The sequence below is a fragment of the Silene latifolia genome, chromosome 6, assembly GCF_048544455.1.
Source record: "Silene latifolia isolate original U9 population chromosome 6, ASM4854445v1, whole genome shotgun sequence".
Taxonomy (NCBI): domain Eukaryota; kingdom Viridiplantae; phylum Streptophyta; class Magnoliopsida; order Caryophyllales; family Caryophyllaceae; genus Silene; species Silene latifolia.
Window position 1 is genome coordinate 13,953,110 of NC_133531.1, and position 17,535 is coordinate 13,970,644.

At 37.3% G+C, this 17,535-nt stretch overlaps 3 protein-coding genes across 3 annotated transcripts; 1 reads left to right on the top strand and 2 right to left on the bottom strand.

Annotated features, from left to right (window-relative positions):
* The first annotated feature begins 805 nt into the window (after positions 1–805).
* On the top strand, positions 806–3,939 carry LOC141586413 (transcription factor bHLH93-like). The gene is made up of 4 exons (XM_074407623.1): positions 806–1,359; positions 2,349–2,513; positions 3,474–3,641; positions 3,733–3,939. The coding sequence occupies exons 1-4, from the start codon at positions 853–855 to the stop codon at positions 3,805–3,807; spliced, it is 915 nt and encodes a 304-aa protein (XP_074263724.1). The 5' UTR covers positions 806–852; the 3' UTR covers positions 3,808–3,939.
* Positions 3,940–10,320: 6,381 nt separating this feature from the next.
* LOC141586414 (E3 ubiquitin-protein ligase WAV3-like) lies at positions 10,321–12,551 on the bottom strand. The gene has a single exon (XM_074407624.1). The coding sequence runs from the start codon at positions 12,542–12,544 to the stop codon at positions 10,667–10,669; it is 1,878 nt and encodes a 625-aa protein (XP_074263725.1). The 5' UTR covers positions 12,545–12,551; the 3' UTR covers positions 10,321–10,666.
* A 2,824-nt stretch (positions 12,552–15,375) lies between these two features.
* Positions 15,376–17,292, bottom strand: LOC141587542 (uncharacterized). The gene has a single exon (XM_074409016.1). The coding sequence runs from the start codon at positions 17,290–17,292 to the stop codon at positions 15,376–15,378; it is 1,917 nt and encodes a 638-aa protein (XP_074265117.1).
* Positions 17,293–17,535: the final 243 nt, after the last annotated feature.

Below are 17,535 nucleotides of genomic sequence, written 5' to 3' on the forward strand. Positions count from 1 at the left end.
TATTTGTTTATTAACTTTAGATTCCATTCTAATCCTATCTTGTACGTTCTCTCTTCCTTGTTTTTGACATTGTCCCCTCAATCTTAATAGTGTCTAATAATGCTTGTTTCTTTGCATTATGTAATCAAGGTTGAGCAAGAACCCACTTCCGAAATAATCTCGTCTTGTGTAGACCTGACAAAACTGACTCGATTTGTAACTAATTTAAACTCAAAAATCCACTTGTGGAATAATCTAGTCTTGTGTAAACCTGACAAAACTGATTCGATTTATCCAACCCGTATTCAAACAAATGCCTTGAATTAACCCGTACACTATCACATTACCAGAGATTTCAAGTCAGATAACTCAGCTTGGACTCTAATATCAAAATCATATTTTCAATATTTATTTTCCCTCCTAGTAGTACATTAAAACAACATGATATTAAGGTCCTCTTCTTTTAGGTTTAATTTCAGCTCATTTCAGTTCAGTTCATCTCTTCACAAATGTTCAATCCAACTCTTTTCAGTCGAAAAGAACAAGGCCAAATGTGATTTTTCGAAATTAGATAGCGAACATTTTTCATCAACAACCAAAAAAAACTAGAAAAAACCTCGTTTATAGCCGCAGTTTCACATAAACCCTCGTGTAAAAAGTTTCCGACGATATTATTTGTGAAAAGTGACTATGATAACGGGGAAAGGGACGATCGAGCATTGGGGTCTATACTCTCTACAAGGGTCCACTTAATTATTTGATTTGTCACACATCATTCATTCTATTATAAAACAAACTGCTTAAACATTTTAGTCTCCAACACAAAACAAACATACATTGATATAGCACCATCAATCAATAATAATAATAATAATGGAGATAAAAGAAGATGGTTTCTTAGAAGAATTAGTAGGTCTAACAAGAGAAACATGTACTCCATGGATGTCTCCTAATAATGACTCAACCGATGAACTAACCGGTTGTTTATTCTCCCCAACAACCGGCACCTGGTCCTCAGGACCAGGTGCCGATTTCGGGAATTTACATTCATCCACAGCCAACTCTTCGTATGAGTCTTTTTCTTCCAGTTTAGACTGTTCTGCCTTTTATCCTCACCACCCGCTTTCGGTTAACCCGTTTACCGGACCCGAAGGGGAGTATTCTGTGTCTTTGTTGGATATTCCTACTACATTTAATACTGGCTTATGCAGCATTGAGAATAATAATAGTACTACTAGTCCTAGTAGTGGTAATGCCAAGAGTAAGGTTAAGAAGGTCCATGGCCAGCCTTCTAAGAATCTTATGGCGGAGCGAAGACGGAGGAAACGATTGAATGATCGTCTCGCTATGCTTAGATCCGTTGTACCTAAGATTAGCAAGGTAATGTATTCTCTCCGGTCTTTTTTTCTTTGACGTTTTACAATGGTGCACATGAATTAGGAGTATTATACTTCCATGGTTCTAATGAATTCTATACATTTGTTTTTTGGGCACTATTCTTATGTGAGGAGAATCTCCGATGGAGTATATAACATAAAATATAGTCACGGATCTTCTTTAATTGGTCTTACCGAGTATATTATTAATATCAAATTTTTATAATTTTGGGATATTCTCTCGTGTACCCCTGAACTTTTTCGTTTTCTAAGATGTACACTTTTCTTGGAAAAAAAACTTTGACCGTCAATAACTCTTGGCTATAAGTTCAGAATACGATAATTTTTTTTTCCAAATTGACAGTCTTTAAAAGGTTTTCAGTTTGAAAAAGAATATACCGACGTCTCAACTCGTAGTCGGGAATTATGGTCGGTCAAAGTTTGTTCGTTAAAAAAGTTTTGACCAACCATAACTACCGGCTAGAAGTTCAAAAAGTGGTGAATTTTTTTTTTCAAATTCAAGGCATTGACGAGATATTTGGTTTGAAAAAAAAAATTACCGCTTTCTAAACACGTAACTGAGAATTATTATCGATCAAAGTTTTTTTTTGGGAAAAACGAGGGGTACACCTTAGAAAACGAAAAGGTTTATGAGTACACGAGAGAATATCCCTATAATTTTTAATGATATGTAACTAAATATATGAACAGAAGAAAATGAGCATTGATATACGTGTATAAATAAGCAAATATATACGGGTAGAATTCATTGGAATGGAGGAAGATAGAAAAGTCGTAATACATGGAAAACTGTAAAAGGACAAATAAAGAAATTTTTAATTTGTTCTAAAATGACAAATAAAAAAAAACGAAGGAAAAGTGTTAAAATTACGTTATTGGGTTTGGTGTAGTGGTTGCTGGTATTGTGACTTAATTATTAGGTAAGGGGTTCGATCCTTGTCGATAATGTGATTAGTTAAGTTGTGTGTGCAGATGGATAGGACATCGATTCTAGGAGATACAATTGATTATATGAAGGAGCTACTAGAGAAGATTAATAATTTGCAAGAAAGTGATGATGTTGGTTCTAATCAATTCAATGTTGTTGGTATTTTTAAAGATGCTAAGCCGAATGATCTTGTCCGAAATTCACCCAAGGTATCGTATATTTTCGTTACTCCGGTCTGATTTTCGCTGCCTTTCTTATTGTCTTACTGCACCGTTGTTTAGAAAATTGACAGTTGAAGAAAAAGTAGTAAGAGGATTGGGTATCAGGTTCGCAAACAAAAAGTCTCTTACCGCTAGGATCGAACACGCAGTCTCTTACCGCTGGTTCAACTACAGTCTACTGTTAAAATTATGCAGTTGCTTTTACTTATTCATTTTCGTAAACTCAGTGTTAATTGGGGTAGCAAAAGGTCGTCTTCTTCCTCCATTTTTCTGAGTTGGGACCTTCTAGATCCGCCTCTGAATCCGGCCACACTTAGGATGATAACTAAATTGTGGATAAACTTTGATGCCTTTGAGTATTCTTGTAAGCACTTCCGATCCATGCAAAGAATAAAGAGCAAAGGGGAAAGAGGGTTTCCTTCTCTTAGTTCCGCTCTTCCCCTCAAAATAGCCATGTGAAGTGCCATTTATGTGTAGGAAAAACCGAGTAAAAATTTGTCAATACGAGTGGGTTTGAAAGGATTCTTGATCCCTTAGCTTGGTATAACCGGGTGATGGTATCAAATTATCGTAATGTGGGCATCAAGTTAACTAGTAGTTTAAAAGCTCGCCTCTCATATCTATACTTATAAGGATTTTCGGGTTAATTCCATTCATCACAGATTCACGGGATGATTGAGATGTCACATTTAACACTATGAGTGGTTCCAATTGCCATCCCTATGATATTAGCCATGATGGTTTTCTCTGTCAATCCTTAGTAACTAGAGTTTGAAACGCTCGATAAAAATGATGTTATGTTTCGTCTGAATTTGACGAATGTGGAAAGAAAGACGTGCCAGTTCAGTCCATTTTATTGCTATTATTATTAAATCAGCTTTACTGGAGACCAAGTGTACAAGTGAAATTAGTATAGTGAGTGACTGCTAACAAATGAATAATTTGCAGTTTGATGTCGAGAGGAGGGAGTCGGATACAAGGGTTGAGATGTGCTGCGCCGGTAAACCAGGTTTACTACTGTCAACTGTTACTACTCTAGAAGCCTTAGGCCTTGAAATTCAACAATGTGTTATAAGTTGCTTCAACGATTTCTCACTGCAGGCGTCTTGCTCCCAGGTACGTCCATACTTTTTCCTACTTCAACTGTATATGATGAGCTTATTGGCTAATACTTCCGTATTTCTAACTCGCTCACAAAATGGAACAGGGTTCACTACTGGGTTCTGAGGACATCAAACAAGCTCTATTCCGAAATGCCGGGTATGGAGGAAGGTGTCTGTAGGAATTTTCAAGTAAATACGCATTGTCTACCAGAGCTATCAATCTATCATGCTTGTAAGACATGGCAATTCGACAATTTTTTTTATCAGCCGGCTTGATTTGGCTATCAAATAACACGATTTTAGACTTGTAATGCCCGGCTTGGCTTTCATGAATTGAGCTTGTTTTTTTACACAGTTTTTTGGTTCATTAGTATATTTCCCAGGGCCAGTTCTGAGGGTCGTCTGGAGGGACGGTGGCCTAAGGCCCAAGCCACAAACCCTTTGGTCACCACTACAATTCTTTAGTGCAGTGGAAGAGGCATTGTGAATCTCGTGATGAAAGAACCCTTGAGAAATCGCACAGTATCCACAAAATCTCGGTTATCCCCTAGACGCGGCTACCCGATTCCGGGAGTCACGTTCATCTTCTTAAACGCTAGTCTATTTTGTCCTTCCCTAGCGACTTACAACATGAGTTGTTGCAAAAGAGAACAATTATCCGTATGCTACTGACTTGAAATACGTGGTTTGCAAATAGCACAGTCACATATATGATAATCCGTATATCTAAGGGTTTACTTTGTCGTGCTTAATAAAGAAGATGTATCTCCAAATTCACTTGTTATAAACAATCGTAACCCTCTCTTAATATCATTAAAGTGTGAAACGGATTAAAAAAATATGCTTCTAACACTAAATAACTAAAGGAGCGTTTGTTTCGTGCATGAGTATGAGTTTGGAATCAGGAATCATACTGAGATGGTATGGGGTTGGAACTTGATTCCTCATACCATGTGTTTGTTTCAATTTGAGCGATATGGGTTTGGAGTTCAATTAAAAGTTAAAATCGGTAAAATAAAATATTTTAAATCGAAAATTTTAGTATTATAAAATAATGAAAATAAAAATTTAATCAAATCCCCTTAAACTAAAAGAATAAGAGATCTCTTAAGTTTTCCCACCTAAATGAATTAGGCTATAAGTGGGCTTTGTAGCATCATATGTATTAATGGCCATTCGATTAATTTCGACTTAAGCTATAAATGGGCTTCATAATATCATATCTACAACTGGACCATACTAATTAATTTCATACAATAAATTATCAAGAACTCTCCTATAGGACCGTCTATAAAGATATGGTGACATAGGAGAAAAGCCTAAGCAAAAACATTGATATATTAAGTTTTTGATTTTATTTTGATAACTTTATACTTTATAATGAAAACTAACATATTTAAATATGTAAGTTATTAATTTAAAATATTAGGTTATTAAAATAAAAATATTATTTCATATTTTTATTAAGCAATTTTGTTGGGCCTTATGCTATTGGGTTAGTCTTACCTAAATATAGGTCTTATAGAATAATTTGTGATAAATTATTCTATACTATTTAAAAAAGGGGATAATATTCTTTTAACTTGCATAGACATATTAACGGGATATTCTTATTTTGTTACATACATGAAATTGCACTAATTATATGCACAACGTGATATAAATATTTTACTATTATTATTTTTAAAACTAAACATTATGACCAAGAACTTTTTTTTAGGAAACATTTTCTAATTAATTCTATTATTCTATCTTTTTATACAAACGTACTACATATTTAGAGTATTCATAAATTGTTATTACTTCTAAAAAGAAAAACTTACTTATGATATTTTTTTTTACACTTTAACTTAATATCTGTCTTTGCTCCCTACTATATGAAAACTTAAATTTTGGTTATTTTTTTTTTAATTGTTTAATAACGCCTTCAGTGGATATAGTGATATAATTAAAAACAATGTTTTCTTAAAACAGAGTTAATAAAATAATTTTAGTAAAACGACAATCTTATACGGAGTAAAAGTGTTGGACAATCTCTTTTCTAGCTCTTAATACAAAATTACTAATAGTAAATTTTATAATTAAATTTCAAATGGAGTTAAATATCAATAGTATAATTATTAAATTCTCTAATATTCTTATCTGAAAAACCGTGCATTTGCGCGGGATCTATACTAGTAAGTATATAAAAGATTTGATTTACATTATGTCATAATTTTTATTTCACATTTTTGCTTATTTTGATTTCATTCACATGGGTATCAATCTCACACCTATCCCCTTCCTTGGGTATGAAAAATCCATACCTCATGGGTTTGAGGTATGGATATGAAACTCTCACATTTGCCAACCAAACATACGATATGAGTTTAGCTCATTCTAAACTCATGCCTCGTACCTTTTTCAAATGAACCAAATACCCCCTAATGTTCATTAAATCGAGTGCATGAGTTACTTTAAATCCGTTTCAAACTTACAAACGTTTCTAATAAGAATTTGTTCACAAAAGAAACTAGCTTAAGTTAGTCCAACTTGAAGGCGTGTGGTTGACTACTAAAGCACCATGCAACATTACAAGGATCACTCTAATTAATATTGGAAGTTGGAACATTGATTAATGTGTAATAAATCACAAAGTCAAAGTAAAACAAAAGCATTTGGATCTTAATTAACATAATCCAATGAGCTTAACTTCTAAATCTCAATTAATAACGAAACAATCTCAATCATGTGAGATACTTTTTGACTATGGGTTCCATGCTTTGTACTTTGGTTATTATTGCGTGTGACTGTTGTATAGTATAACGGATAAAAATAAATCTTTTTTACAATAAAAAGTGGTCACTTTAATTAAGGGTAACTCTATAATAATCTGAAGCGGTCACGTTAATTTTAACATAAAATTATCACTTTTTATTATAAAATAATCACGGTTTAATGTAATTGCACCATACAACAGTCACATAGTATAATTTCCGTGGAATTTCAAGTCTCAAATGTTTTCATTCTTCTAATACGGCACTTCATCCTTGGTTAATCTCTAATTAAAGGTTGATTATTAAGTTAACCTAACCTAATCCTCCCTTTCATGTGGAACTAAACCTAACTTAATATGGAAAGTATCACTAATTACGTATAAAGTAACTTTAAGGAGAATGCGTTGGATTAATTAAATACTGATTAGGTGAAGATTAGTTGAATTGTTAAAAGTGTTGGTAAAAATAGTGTAAATGACAAATTGGTACAAAAAGTCTTAGGAAGAATATGTACATAAAAAGTGTTACATAGACTTCTTAGAGCGAGCCACTTTACTTACATAACTAGTTTAATGCCAGTAAACAAAATACTTACCTAGTTACCTATATATCTCTACTTTACTTACATAACTAGTTTAATGCCAGTGCAAAATAATGCACGATTTACAATAAAAATAATAATATGTTACATATAAATCAAGCTAATGCGGATAGAATTGTACGGGATTTAATATGGAAGAATTCGAATAAAATAAAAATATATCTACCATTTGAAAATTTAGATAGTTTCGAAACTCGACATAAATATAAATATATCCGTCACTTATATATTTTTTAATATTTGCTTTCATTTATTTTGAAGTCGATACTGCATATTTTTTATATCTACTTTATACTAAAATTAGAAATATGGGGAAAATAATGAAATCAAGAAAATTATGTTATGAAAAAAGAGGAAAGAAAAAGAAGAGAAGAGAAATTGGAGTGGACCCGTCCACTAAAAATTATAAGGATTAATCATATCCCTTTAAAAAACTTGGCTTTTATACCTAGAGGATAAGTAACATTTATATGTTTTATTTATTAAAAAACAGTTTAGGTTAAAAGGTAGGTAGGTGTTACCTTGTCCAAGGCCTAAGCAGACCATTGGCCTCTTTGACGACTTAAAGTCGTACTTGCACCAACATAAGCTATATTTTAAGTTTTAACATAATGGGAATCGAATTTCTAACCTTAAAGTTGGGTTATTGCATGCAAGAACGGATCGGACAATACTAGTCTTTCTCAAAACTATGTCAGACTAAAGACCTCCTTGCAAAAAACTATTCGAAGAAACATAGATATAATAGAGGACATGCAAAAGCGTCATATATTCAAATTAGTGATCTTAATTTCTTACAAGATTTTGAATTTTACAAAATTTTATTCCGTCAATTTTGATACTCCTTATTTATAGACAGTGACGGGGCTAGGGTTTAAGTTAGTAGGGGCGAAAGGGTAATATTATAAGAGGACCTCGAAAAAATTCAAAAGTTTTAGCTAAAGTTTCAAAATTTTCAACATGGCATGCATAAACTTTAATTAATGAGGTGATCTTTTCTAAGGAAAAAAACATATACCAAAATTACAAACTCAAAGTACTTATATATACTACAAATATAACTATAATGGCTTAGTCGGCGTTAGCTAGAGTAACAAAATATAAGCTTATCAAAGCTCACTAAATTTGCAGGATAAACAAGAGGGTTTATACGAAAAATTGCAGGACTTTTATTTAATTAAAATAAAAATGTGAACTTTGGATATAATTATTGACTTAAACTCCACAAAGAATTCACAAGAGATTAAGACAACAATTTGGACAGTTTAAACTCAAATTACAACAGATTAACACAGGTAACTTAAATTTAAACTAAAAGCACAACTAAACAAATCCACAGCCTGACACAGGATTAGCTTAACTATACTAACAGACTTTGAACACCTAACCACAGAGAAACACTGGTTAGATTTCAGGCAAGACTTCAAACAATAAACAAAGCATAAGTTTGAAAAGATTGAGAGAAGTCTCAGGGGTTTGTTTGCCCGACCCATTCAAAATAAGCTACAATTGATAAAGGGGTCCTTATATAGGCTCTTTCATGATTTACAATTCGAGACATAACCCCTACATCTAAGGGCCAAGATTAAACTTAGAAAGCAAACAAAGATAACAGACGTATTTTACAAATTCTAAATGCAAATTATAGAAAATAAAATAAAACCGGTTGAAATAAAGAAATTCAGATGGGTGTTTTTGTAGGAGTTGTTGTTTGTTGGCTAGTTGCAACTTACTCAGAGTAGGTAGATAGGGACGAGCTGAATTAATCGCATCGATCTCCTTGGCTCCTAGCTGGGGTTGCTTTTGAACAGATAGGATGCTCCGAAAGGACTCTGGAGTAGCTTTGGACTTGTCTGACCAAAAGAGGAAATGTTGCTTTTTCCTTTTCGACCTTCTGCATTTAACTTGTTGCTCAATTTTTATCTGAATTTCTTCGGAATTAACCTTAGATGTCTAGGACTTTTTTGAAGTTAATTATACATATTTTCAGCTGGTCAAGGTGGCAACTGGTGGTTTGCACTAGTCTGAGATTTATTGACCCTCAAAGTGGGTTGTTCAGCAATGATCCTTGAGTAACTGTCTGTGTGACTGTTGCTTGTTGCCTGAGTTAGGTTGGGCTCCTGCTGCAGTTGTCTACAAACCTCATAAATTAACGGTCTATTCAAACTAAGACAAACTAATAAGTTTAGCACGAATTCAAGATTTGATAGAAAAAACAAGATTTGTAAATTGTATATTGATTGTTGATCCGCGTTATAATCTCCATCATCCTTAATTGATGGTTGATAATGACATTAATTTATGAAGCTAAGGAGTGTAGGACCTTGATAAGGTTTATTTGAAGGTCCACAAATCATAAGAATCCCCTCAATCTCAAAAATGGAATGATGAAGAAAAAGTTTCCAAGTATTGTGTGACATATAAAGCCTAGGTTCCAATCTCCAAAACCTTTCCTAATAATGATTTCATACTTCTCAAGTTTGACTAAAGGAACTTTGAGTTATAATAAGCTAAAGGTACCTTCCACATGCATTTGGAGCATATTACACTAAAGGTAGTCCTACTAACATGCCAATGTTCTAATGTTTATAACGTTTTTTTATTTGGAAACCAATTAGTCCGCGACTAATTTAACAAAATTGGAAGTGTTTAATCCTTAAAAAGTGGTGATACTGTTAAGACGGATTAAAGTCGTGTGTCACTCACTATTTATCTTTCGCGATTTAATAATAATGATATACGAGCAATAATGCATTTTGGAGTTGCATTGTGGTCACCCTAAGAAAAAGAGCACTAAGTGGATTATACATCTGATTTAGTACATCAGATGATACCGTTTTTGTGCATTAAAATAAGGTTTTTGAGTTTTAATTTTAAAATTTTGAGTTTTATTATAAAGTTTTTGAGTTCGTTTACTTAAACATTAATTTCAAAAAATCACATTATAACTCAAAAAATTTACATATAAGTTCAGAAAAATTTGATTTTTGACATCATAAAATTAAAATAATTTATAAACTCTATAGAACTCAGAAAAAATACACAAAAATTCAAAAAATCATTAAGTATGAGATATTACATCTGATGTACAATCTTTTTTATCAAAAAAGAGAGCGAGATAAAGTTATGGATTTAGGTGCTTTTATAACATATCAGAAGAGTTAGTTATGACGACTTATGAGTGTTTTCGCATGGTTGCGGTCAACAAAATTACTTTGCTGAAAACATCTGGCCGTAACTTTTGAGTGAATTCTTCGCTTAATGCAATATAAAAAGTGAAATTACCTTGCAAAGAACTTGTTTCGAATATTATTGACGATTAACATCCATAAAAATGGCACGAAACAAAAGCATCAACATTATATCATCATCTATACCAATAAAACAAAGGACTGAAAAAACCCAATGAGAACACATTGGAACAAATAAGTGTTACTCCCTCCGTTACAATTTACAAATGATTGGAACATCGGGAATATTAACACCAACTTCGACTGCGGTCGGGTTTAGAACGTGGGACTGCGGTCTTTCTCGCCCTTTCCGCTTGTAAAACGCCAACTCCGCCGTCTCTCCTCATGTGCTTCAATAATTCACATTAACTCCTAGATTCCCTTTTCTTATTTTACAGACTACTACTGTATGCGTACTACTTTGATAATTATTTAATTAATTATTTAAAATCTAAAATCTTGCATTCTCAAAGCCGTGCAAATCGCTGACATGTGATTTTACTGATTTTTTTTCAAGCTGATACTGCTTTCTCCAATGAACATTTGCCAGCTCAGCCTCCAATCCTCTTGCGTACTCCTCACCCGAACCCGAAACCGACTGCATGACCAATGCCCGAGCTGATGTTATCAGATGGTGGGCACTGGTGTAATCTCCATGATCCACGAGCCGTCGCGACTCTGCCACGGCTCGTGTATAGATGAATTGATTCCTGAGTCGTTCCACTCGTGGGAGCGACTCAGAAGTCAATCTTCCTGATTGAGACGGGGGTTTGGGCACTAGTAGTGCCCGCTCCCGTCCGTATACAACCTCGCCTGTTGCGGGGTCTTTATAACTGCACCGAACGCACATCACCTGGTGTGCCTGTGCCTGTGCCCTGACTGACGACCTTGCGACTTTTAACTCGACTAACATCTCCCTCTCTTCTTCCGCGTACAAATCTCCTAACCGAGCCGAGTCCGAGCTTAATAAAGACGGTCTCCCGTAACCCGAGTAAACCGCCATTATTTCAACAGGAGCTGAACCGGACGCGAACCCAAGCTGTACCCTTAAATCCTGAACCACCACACTTAACAACCCACCAACACATTTAGCATACCCATCCTGCTGAGGCTGACTATCCCACATCCTGAACCCTCCAAACCCACCGCTATGAACCGGAATCTCAATATGACCGAACCGGGTTTCCTGTAAATTACCACCACCACCATATGGATTATCCGACAAGAGGATAATTGTGCAAACCGGGTTTTTCGTCCTCCTATCCTCAAGTACTCGACCGGCCATCCTTAACGCCTCACTGACAGAACTCCCTTGGCCACAAACCAACTGATCAATGATTTTCCGCGCCGCCTTCTGCCCCTGTGACGTCATCCGGCGCAGCGGTAATAACCGATGCGGCGCAGAGGCAAAGCCGACAATGGAAAGACGATCAGCGGAGCCGAGGGAGGATATAACAAGCCTCATGGCCCGCTTTAGCATTTGAAGCTTAGAACCTGTCATACTGCTACTAACATCCAGTACCGTTACTAGATCAACAGGTGCGCGGTTCGCGTCCATTGTACACGCGAGCGGGGGCGGGGCCTTGACGCTCAATACGACAGCGTAGGTCTCATAAGATTGACTCCCCGATACCAAGGCGGCCTCGGGGAGAAGCTTGACCTCCACATTCCTCCTCTTAATAACCATTTTGTTGTTATCAGTGGGATTTACCTTTTTCGGACTGACGCATAATCTTTGACCTCCACATTCTTCCTCCGGAATTGAATTAAACCGAGGCAGCAGATCCTCGTCGTTGTATACCGGTCCTTGGAAATAATTCCGATTGGTACCGGTAGGCGTGACAGGGGCGCTAGCAGTGGCGGCGATAGCAGTGTTGAGAAAAGGAGCATCCTTCCACGTGACGGAACAGACCGGACAAACGAGGGAATTACGGTTGTTACGCACGTGAGACGCTATGCAGGAAAAATGAAAAGCGTGTGAACACTCGGCAGTATAAATGGCCGAGCCTAGGCTGGTCTTAGCCTTGAGGCTGTGGAGACAGAGAGGGCAACTAGACTTGGAAAGACTAAAGGTGTTTTTAAGGATGGCGAAAGGGGAACGAGGCGAGCACTGGTTTGTGCTCGCTTCGAGGGTGTTTGGTACGGAGGTGCGAACACGTAAGCGTGGTGTGGATGGGTTACTGATACTAGAAAAGAAGCCTAGTTTACCACCACCGCCACTCTTGTTTCGATTAATACTTGCTCTCATACTTTCGTATTCAAGTTCGTTTTCTAATAACTCGGTTTTTGAGATTGTAGTGCATAACGCTCTTCGCCATCCTCTTCCCATTTTTGTATAGTAGCTAGTATGCCTTACATTCAAGTTGTATTTATAGAGAAGGTGGGAGAAGATAAAGGGGGACCACCGGACCAGTTAGGGACGAGAGACGAATCTAATCGTGCCAACACATAATAAGATACGTAAAGAAAAATGAGACGACGTTATCAGACAGTACTAGACTACTAGTCTCAATATCACCATCTCATAATCATGTCCGAACTTTTTTTTTGGTGTTAGATGAGATTAAAATGATGGATGGACGTATCGATTTGACCTGTCATTATGTATTTAAAATAATGATGGAATTGTTTAATGGTTATGGGGATGAACAGAATCATGCAAGAGGGATTTAACAATTCATGAATTCATACTGTATTAATGTGTGTATTCATTGGAAATGCCAATTTCTGATACTTATTAATCTGGCAGCTTTACAAATGGTGTGGGATACTTTTATTTTTTTAATTTGTTTAATCCGTCAACGCTGAGTTGCAGATTTGCAGTATAGCACCATGTTACAGTCAATCTATGCATCTGCAATCTGCATCCCCACGTCTTTGAACAACATTGTGGTACAAGAAAAGCCATGTTATCTCGAACTTAGTGTTACTTCAGATTATAAAGTTCGGATTATAAAGTATACAGACTGAAAGACTAATGCTTGGCTTTTCATTGATGATAAACGTGCATATAAATACAAAAGATGTTAAGAGATATTTCCTCCTAATTACATGGAAACAATCTCAATTAACCTAATTAGTTGCTACAAATTAGGAAGACTATTATTTACATAATAAAAGGAATATATTAACAATATATTCTAACACTCCCCCTTAGTCGAATCGGGAGGAAGACGGACGCTGAGACTAGAGCGAAAATCTGTAAAGAGAACCGAAGGAAGCCCCTTCGTAAAGATATCAGCTATTTGAGACCGAGTAGGAACATGATGAACCCGGACGTCGCCCTTGGATACCTTTTCACGAACAAAATGAATGTCAATTTCAATATGTTTCGTTCGTTGGTGTTGTACCGGATTGCTAGCAAGATATATAGCGCTCACATTGTCACAATAAACAACGGTTGCCTTACGCAATGGATGATGAAGCTCTAGAAGTAGATTTCGTAACCAACAAGACTCAGAAACAACATTTGCTACGCCACGATATTCTGCCTCGGCGCTCGACCGTGAGATAGTAGGTTGTCGTTTCGAGGCCCAAGAAACCAAATTGTCCCCTAGGAAAACGCAATAACCACTTGTGGACCGACGAGTGTCGGGACAACCCGCCCAATCGGCATCCGTGTAAGTAGTAAGAGTAGTGGGTGATGATTTGGTTAACCATAAGCCATGCTTTAAAGTGCCTTGTATATAACGTAATATTCTCTTGAGTGCATTCATATGATTCTCCATAGGATTATGCATGAACAAACAGACTTGTTGAACCGCATAAGAAATGTCCGGACGGGTAAATGTAAGATATTGCAAAGCCCCTGCCAAACTACGATAAAGAGTAGGATCATGAAACGGAGAACTGACCGTGGAACTAAGCTTCGGTTTAGTGTCTACCGGAGTCGATGATGCCTTACAATTTGACATTCCTGCCCGTTCAATGATGTCTGCCGCATATTTATGTTGTGATAAAAAAATTCCCGTATCATAGCGAGTTACTCCAATGCCCAGGAAATAACTAATAGGACCGAGGTCCTTCATAGCAAACTCGCGTCCAAGACTGGACATAATTTCCAGACGAAGAGCTTCCGAAGATGCGGTTAAGAGTATATCATCAACATATAACAAAATCAGAGCTGAATTTCCCTTGCTGTCTCGGTAAATAAAGAGAGAATTATCACACTTACTATGCATAAATCCGAGTTGATGAACAAACGTAGCAAAACGATTATACCATGCTCTTGGAGCTTGTTTAAGCCCGTAGAGCGATTTCCGAAGCAAACACACATGGTCCGGAAAACGTTTGTCGCGATACCCGATAGGTTGATGCATGTATACAGTCTCCTTTAGTTCCCCATGTAGAAAGGCATTTTTTACATCCAACTGTCTAATAGACCACCCATGAGCTAAGGCGATCGATAAAACCGTTCGAATTGTAGCGGGTTTGACGACCGGACTAAAAGTCTCACCACAATCGATTCCCGCTTGTTGCGTTTTCCCGTCACCTACAAGACGAGCTTTGTGCCTTTCAAAAGAACCATCAGATTTTACCTTATGTCGAAAAATCCACATAGACCGTATTATATTTCCATGAGCAGGACGCGGAACAAGATCCCAAGTTTTATTACTAATTAAAGCATTAAACTCGTCATCCATTGCCAATTTCCAATTATGGTCACGGAGGGCTATTATCGGGCTTTTGGGCAGGGGTGATATGGCTACTGACGTATGAAGGTTAAATATATTTTTCGGTTTGCGTATGCCATGATCACCGCGAGTAATAGCTTTTGTGATAACTGGAATGGGACGGGAAACAGTGTCGGTATTAGTGGTATCCAAAACAGGGGAAGCTGATGATGAAGGTTGAGGCATGGGTTCATTGGTAGGTGTGACTGAAACAGTGAGGGAGGGGGACGCAGGTTGAGATGGTGGTGGAGAAGGTGGCCGGGTAAGGTAATCAAGGAGGTAGGGAGAGACATCATCACTAAGACAATCATAGGACTTTGGGTCAGGGGAGTTTGTTTTAGCAAAAGGGAAAACACTTTCGTCAAAACGAACATGACGACTGATGATAATTCGATTAGTGTGACGGTCAAAACACTTGTAACCTCGATGGTTGTCCGGGAAGCCTAAGAAAACACATGGTAAGGAACGAGCTTGAAGCTTGTTGATTTCAATCGGTTAAAGGACCATTATCGAACTCTCTTCCATTATCACATTGGAGCGTCTTTATATTTCGTTCAAATTGGGTCTTGACAAAATTATGAAATTTAATGAAAACGTCAAATACTTGGGACTTTTTAGCTAACGGAAAAGTCCATAAATAATTTGTGTAATCATCAAGAAGGACCAAATAATATCGATGACCGGCTGAACTTGAAATAGGCGAAGTCCATAAATCGCTATGAATAATATCGAAAGGCATATAAGTTCTTGTAGTTGACGGAACAAAAGGTTGCTTAATATGTTTACCAATAGAACAAGAATGACAAATTGTCTTTTTATTGCTAGAATTACAATTAATCAAATTTTTGAGTCTAAGAGAATTAAAAATAACATCGCCAGGATGTCCAAGACGGTCATGCCATATTGTGGACTCGAGAGCTGCAAAAGCGGCAGGATGATGGACTTGACTCGTGGGTGTTATAGGATAGAGCGCCCCCTGACTCTCACATCTCATTAGCCGTGTCCCCGTCTTGTAATCCTTCACACAAAATCCAAAAGGGTCAAATTCAACCGTCACAGAATTGTCAGTGGTAAACTTACGAACTGAGACTAGGTTTTTAACTATTTTTGGTGCATACAGGATGTTATTAAGGGATAGGGGTGGATGGGGTTTAGGCAAAATGGTTGTACCGGTACCAATAATTGGAATTGATTGACCATTTCCGACAAGAATCGAATTAGAAATGCTCGAATTAGTAAAAGATGAGAGATTACCTGTTGTCGACGTCATGTGAGAAGTAGCTCCAGTATCCATATACCACGGTTCAGGAGGAGAAAGCCCAAGAGTATACATAGCTTGTTCAATATCCGTCTGTGACGGAGGTGACTCAGTCGTGTATGCTTGAGGCCGAGCAGTAGCATTAGGTGGTCGAATACCGCCTGGAGGACGAGTCCATGGAGCCTGGGGTCGAGTCCATGGAGCCGTGGGATAGGGACAAGGAGGACAGGCCCAAGGAGAAGGTCCCCAAGGCCAACTACCAAAATTCCCGTATCCACCACCATACGCAGCTGCTTGCCACGGATTCGACATCGTCATTGCAGGGACTGCGGGTTGATTGTTTTGACCATTATCACCCTGTTTCCCTTTCCCACCTTTACCCTTCTTTTTGTTCTTGTTGGACTTCCCTTGCGACGGGGGACGACCAAGAATCGATGCAGTAGGAGATGCATCAGAATCGTTTGCATACATAGCCGAGGATGAAGCCCCCGTCGCTGCCTGCTTTGCAATTCCTGCCTCCTCCAATGTTAACATCGACCGAGCCTGAGCAAAAGATGGTAACGGTGAACGTTGCCGTATGATGGTACCCACACTGTGATATGCGTTTGTCAAACCCGACACCAATTGAAGCACTAAACGGGTGTCGGAGACAGGAGAGCCAACGTTCTTAAGTTGATCAGCGAGGTTCTTAAGACGTTGACAATACGCAGAAGCAGTTGCGAAATCTGCCATCACCGTGTGAGAAAATTCTTGCTCGAGAGTCACCGCTCTCGAGTGTTGATTGTCTTGAAAAATATCGCGAATGCGATTCCAACACTCCATGGCCGTGGAGTCATCTTCAACCACCGTGTGCAATAAATCCGTAGAAATCGTTGCATAAATCCATTGCAAAACCGTCGCATCAATAGTTTCCCATAACTCTGTTTCCTCATCGGTCAAAGGTTTAGTAGCCTTTTTCTTTGGATCGATGATGTGATGTAAGACACGATTTGCCTTAGCATAATTGGTAAATAGAGCAACCCACAAGCGATATTGGTCATTATCCATACCAAGTGTGACGGAGACATGATTTTTGATGTTATTGACGGCAAAGACCGACGGCAGAGAGGGAGAGTTGCCGGCTTTTGAATTTTCTGGATTAGTCATGGTGATAAGAAATAGTTGGATCAAGAGAAAAGAGGATGAGAAAAAAAATATAAGTGTCGTGAGGACTAGAGATGAGCGGAAGCGATATCGATTTGAATAGAGAAACCTGATACCATGAAAGACGTAATGCTTGGCTTTTCATTGATGATAAACGTGCATATAAATACAAAAGATGTTAAGAGATATTTCCTCCTAATTACATGGAAACAATCTCAATTAACCTAATTAGTTGCTACAAATTAG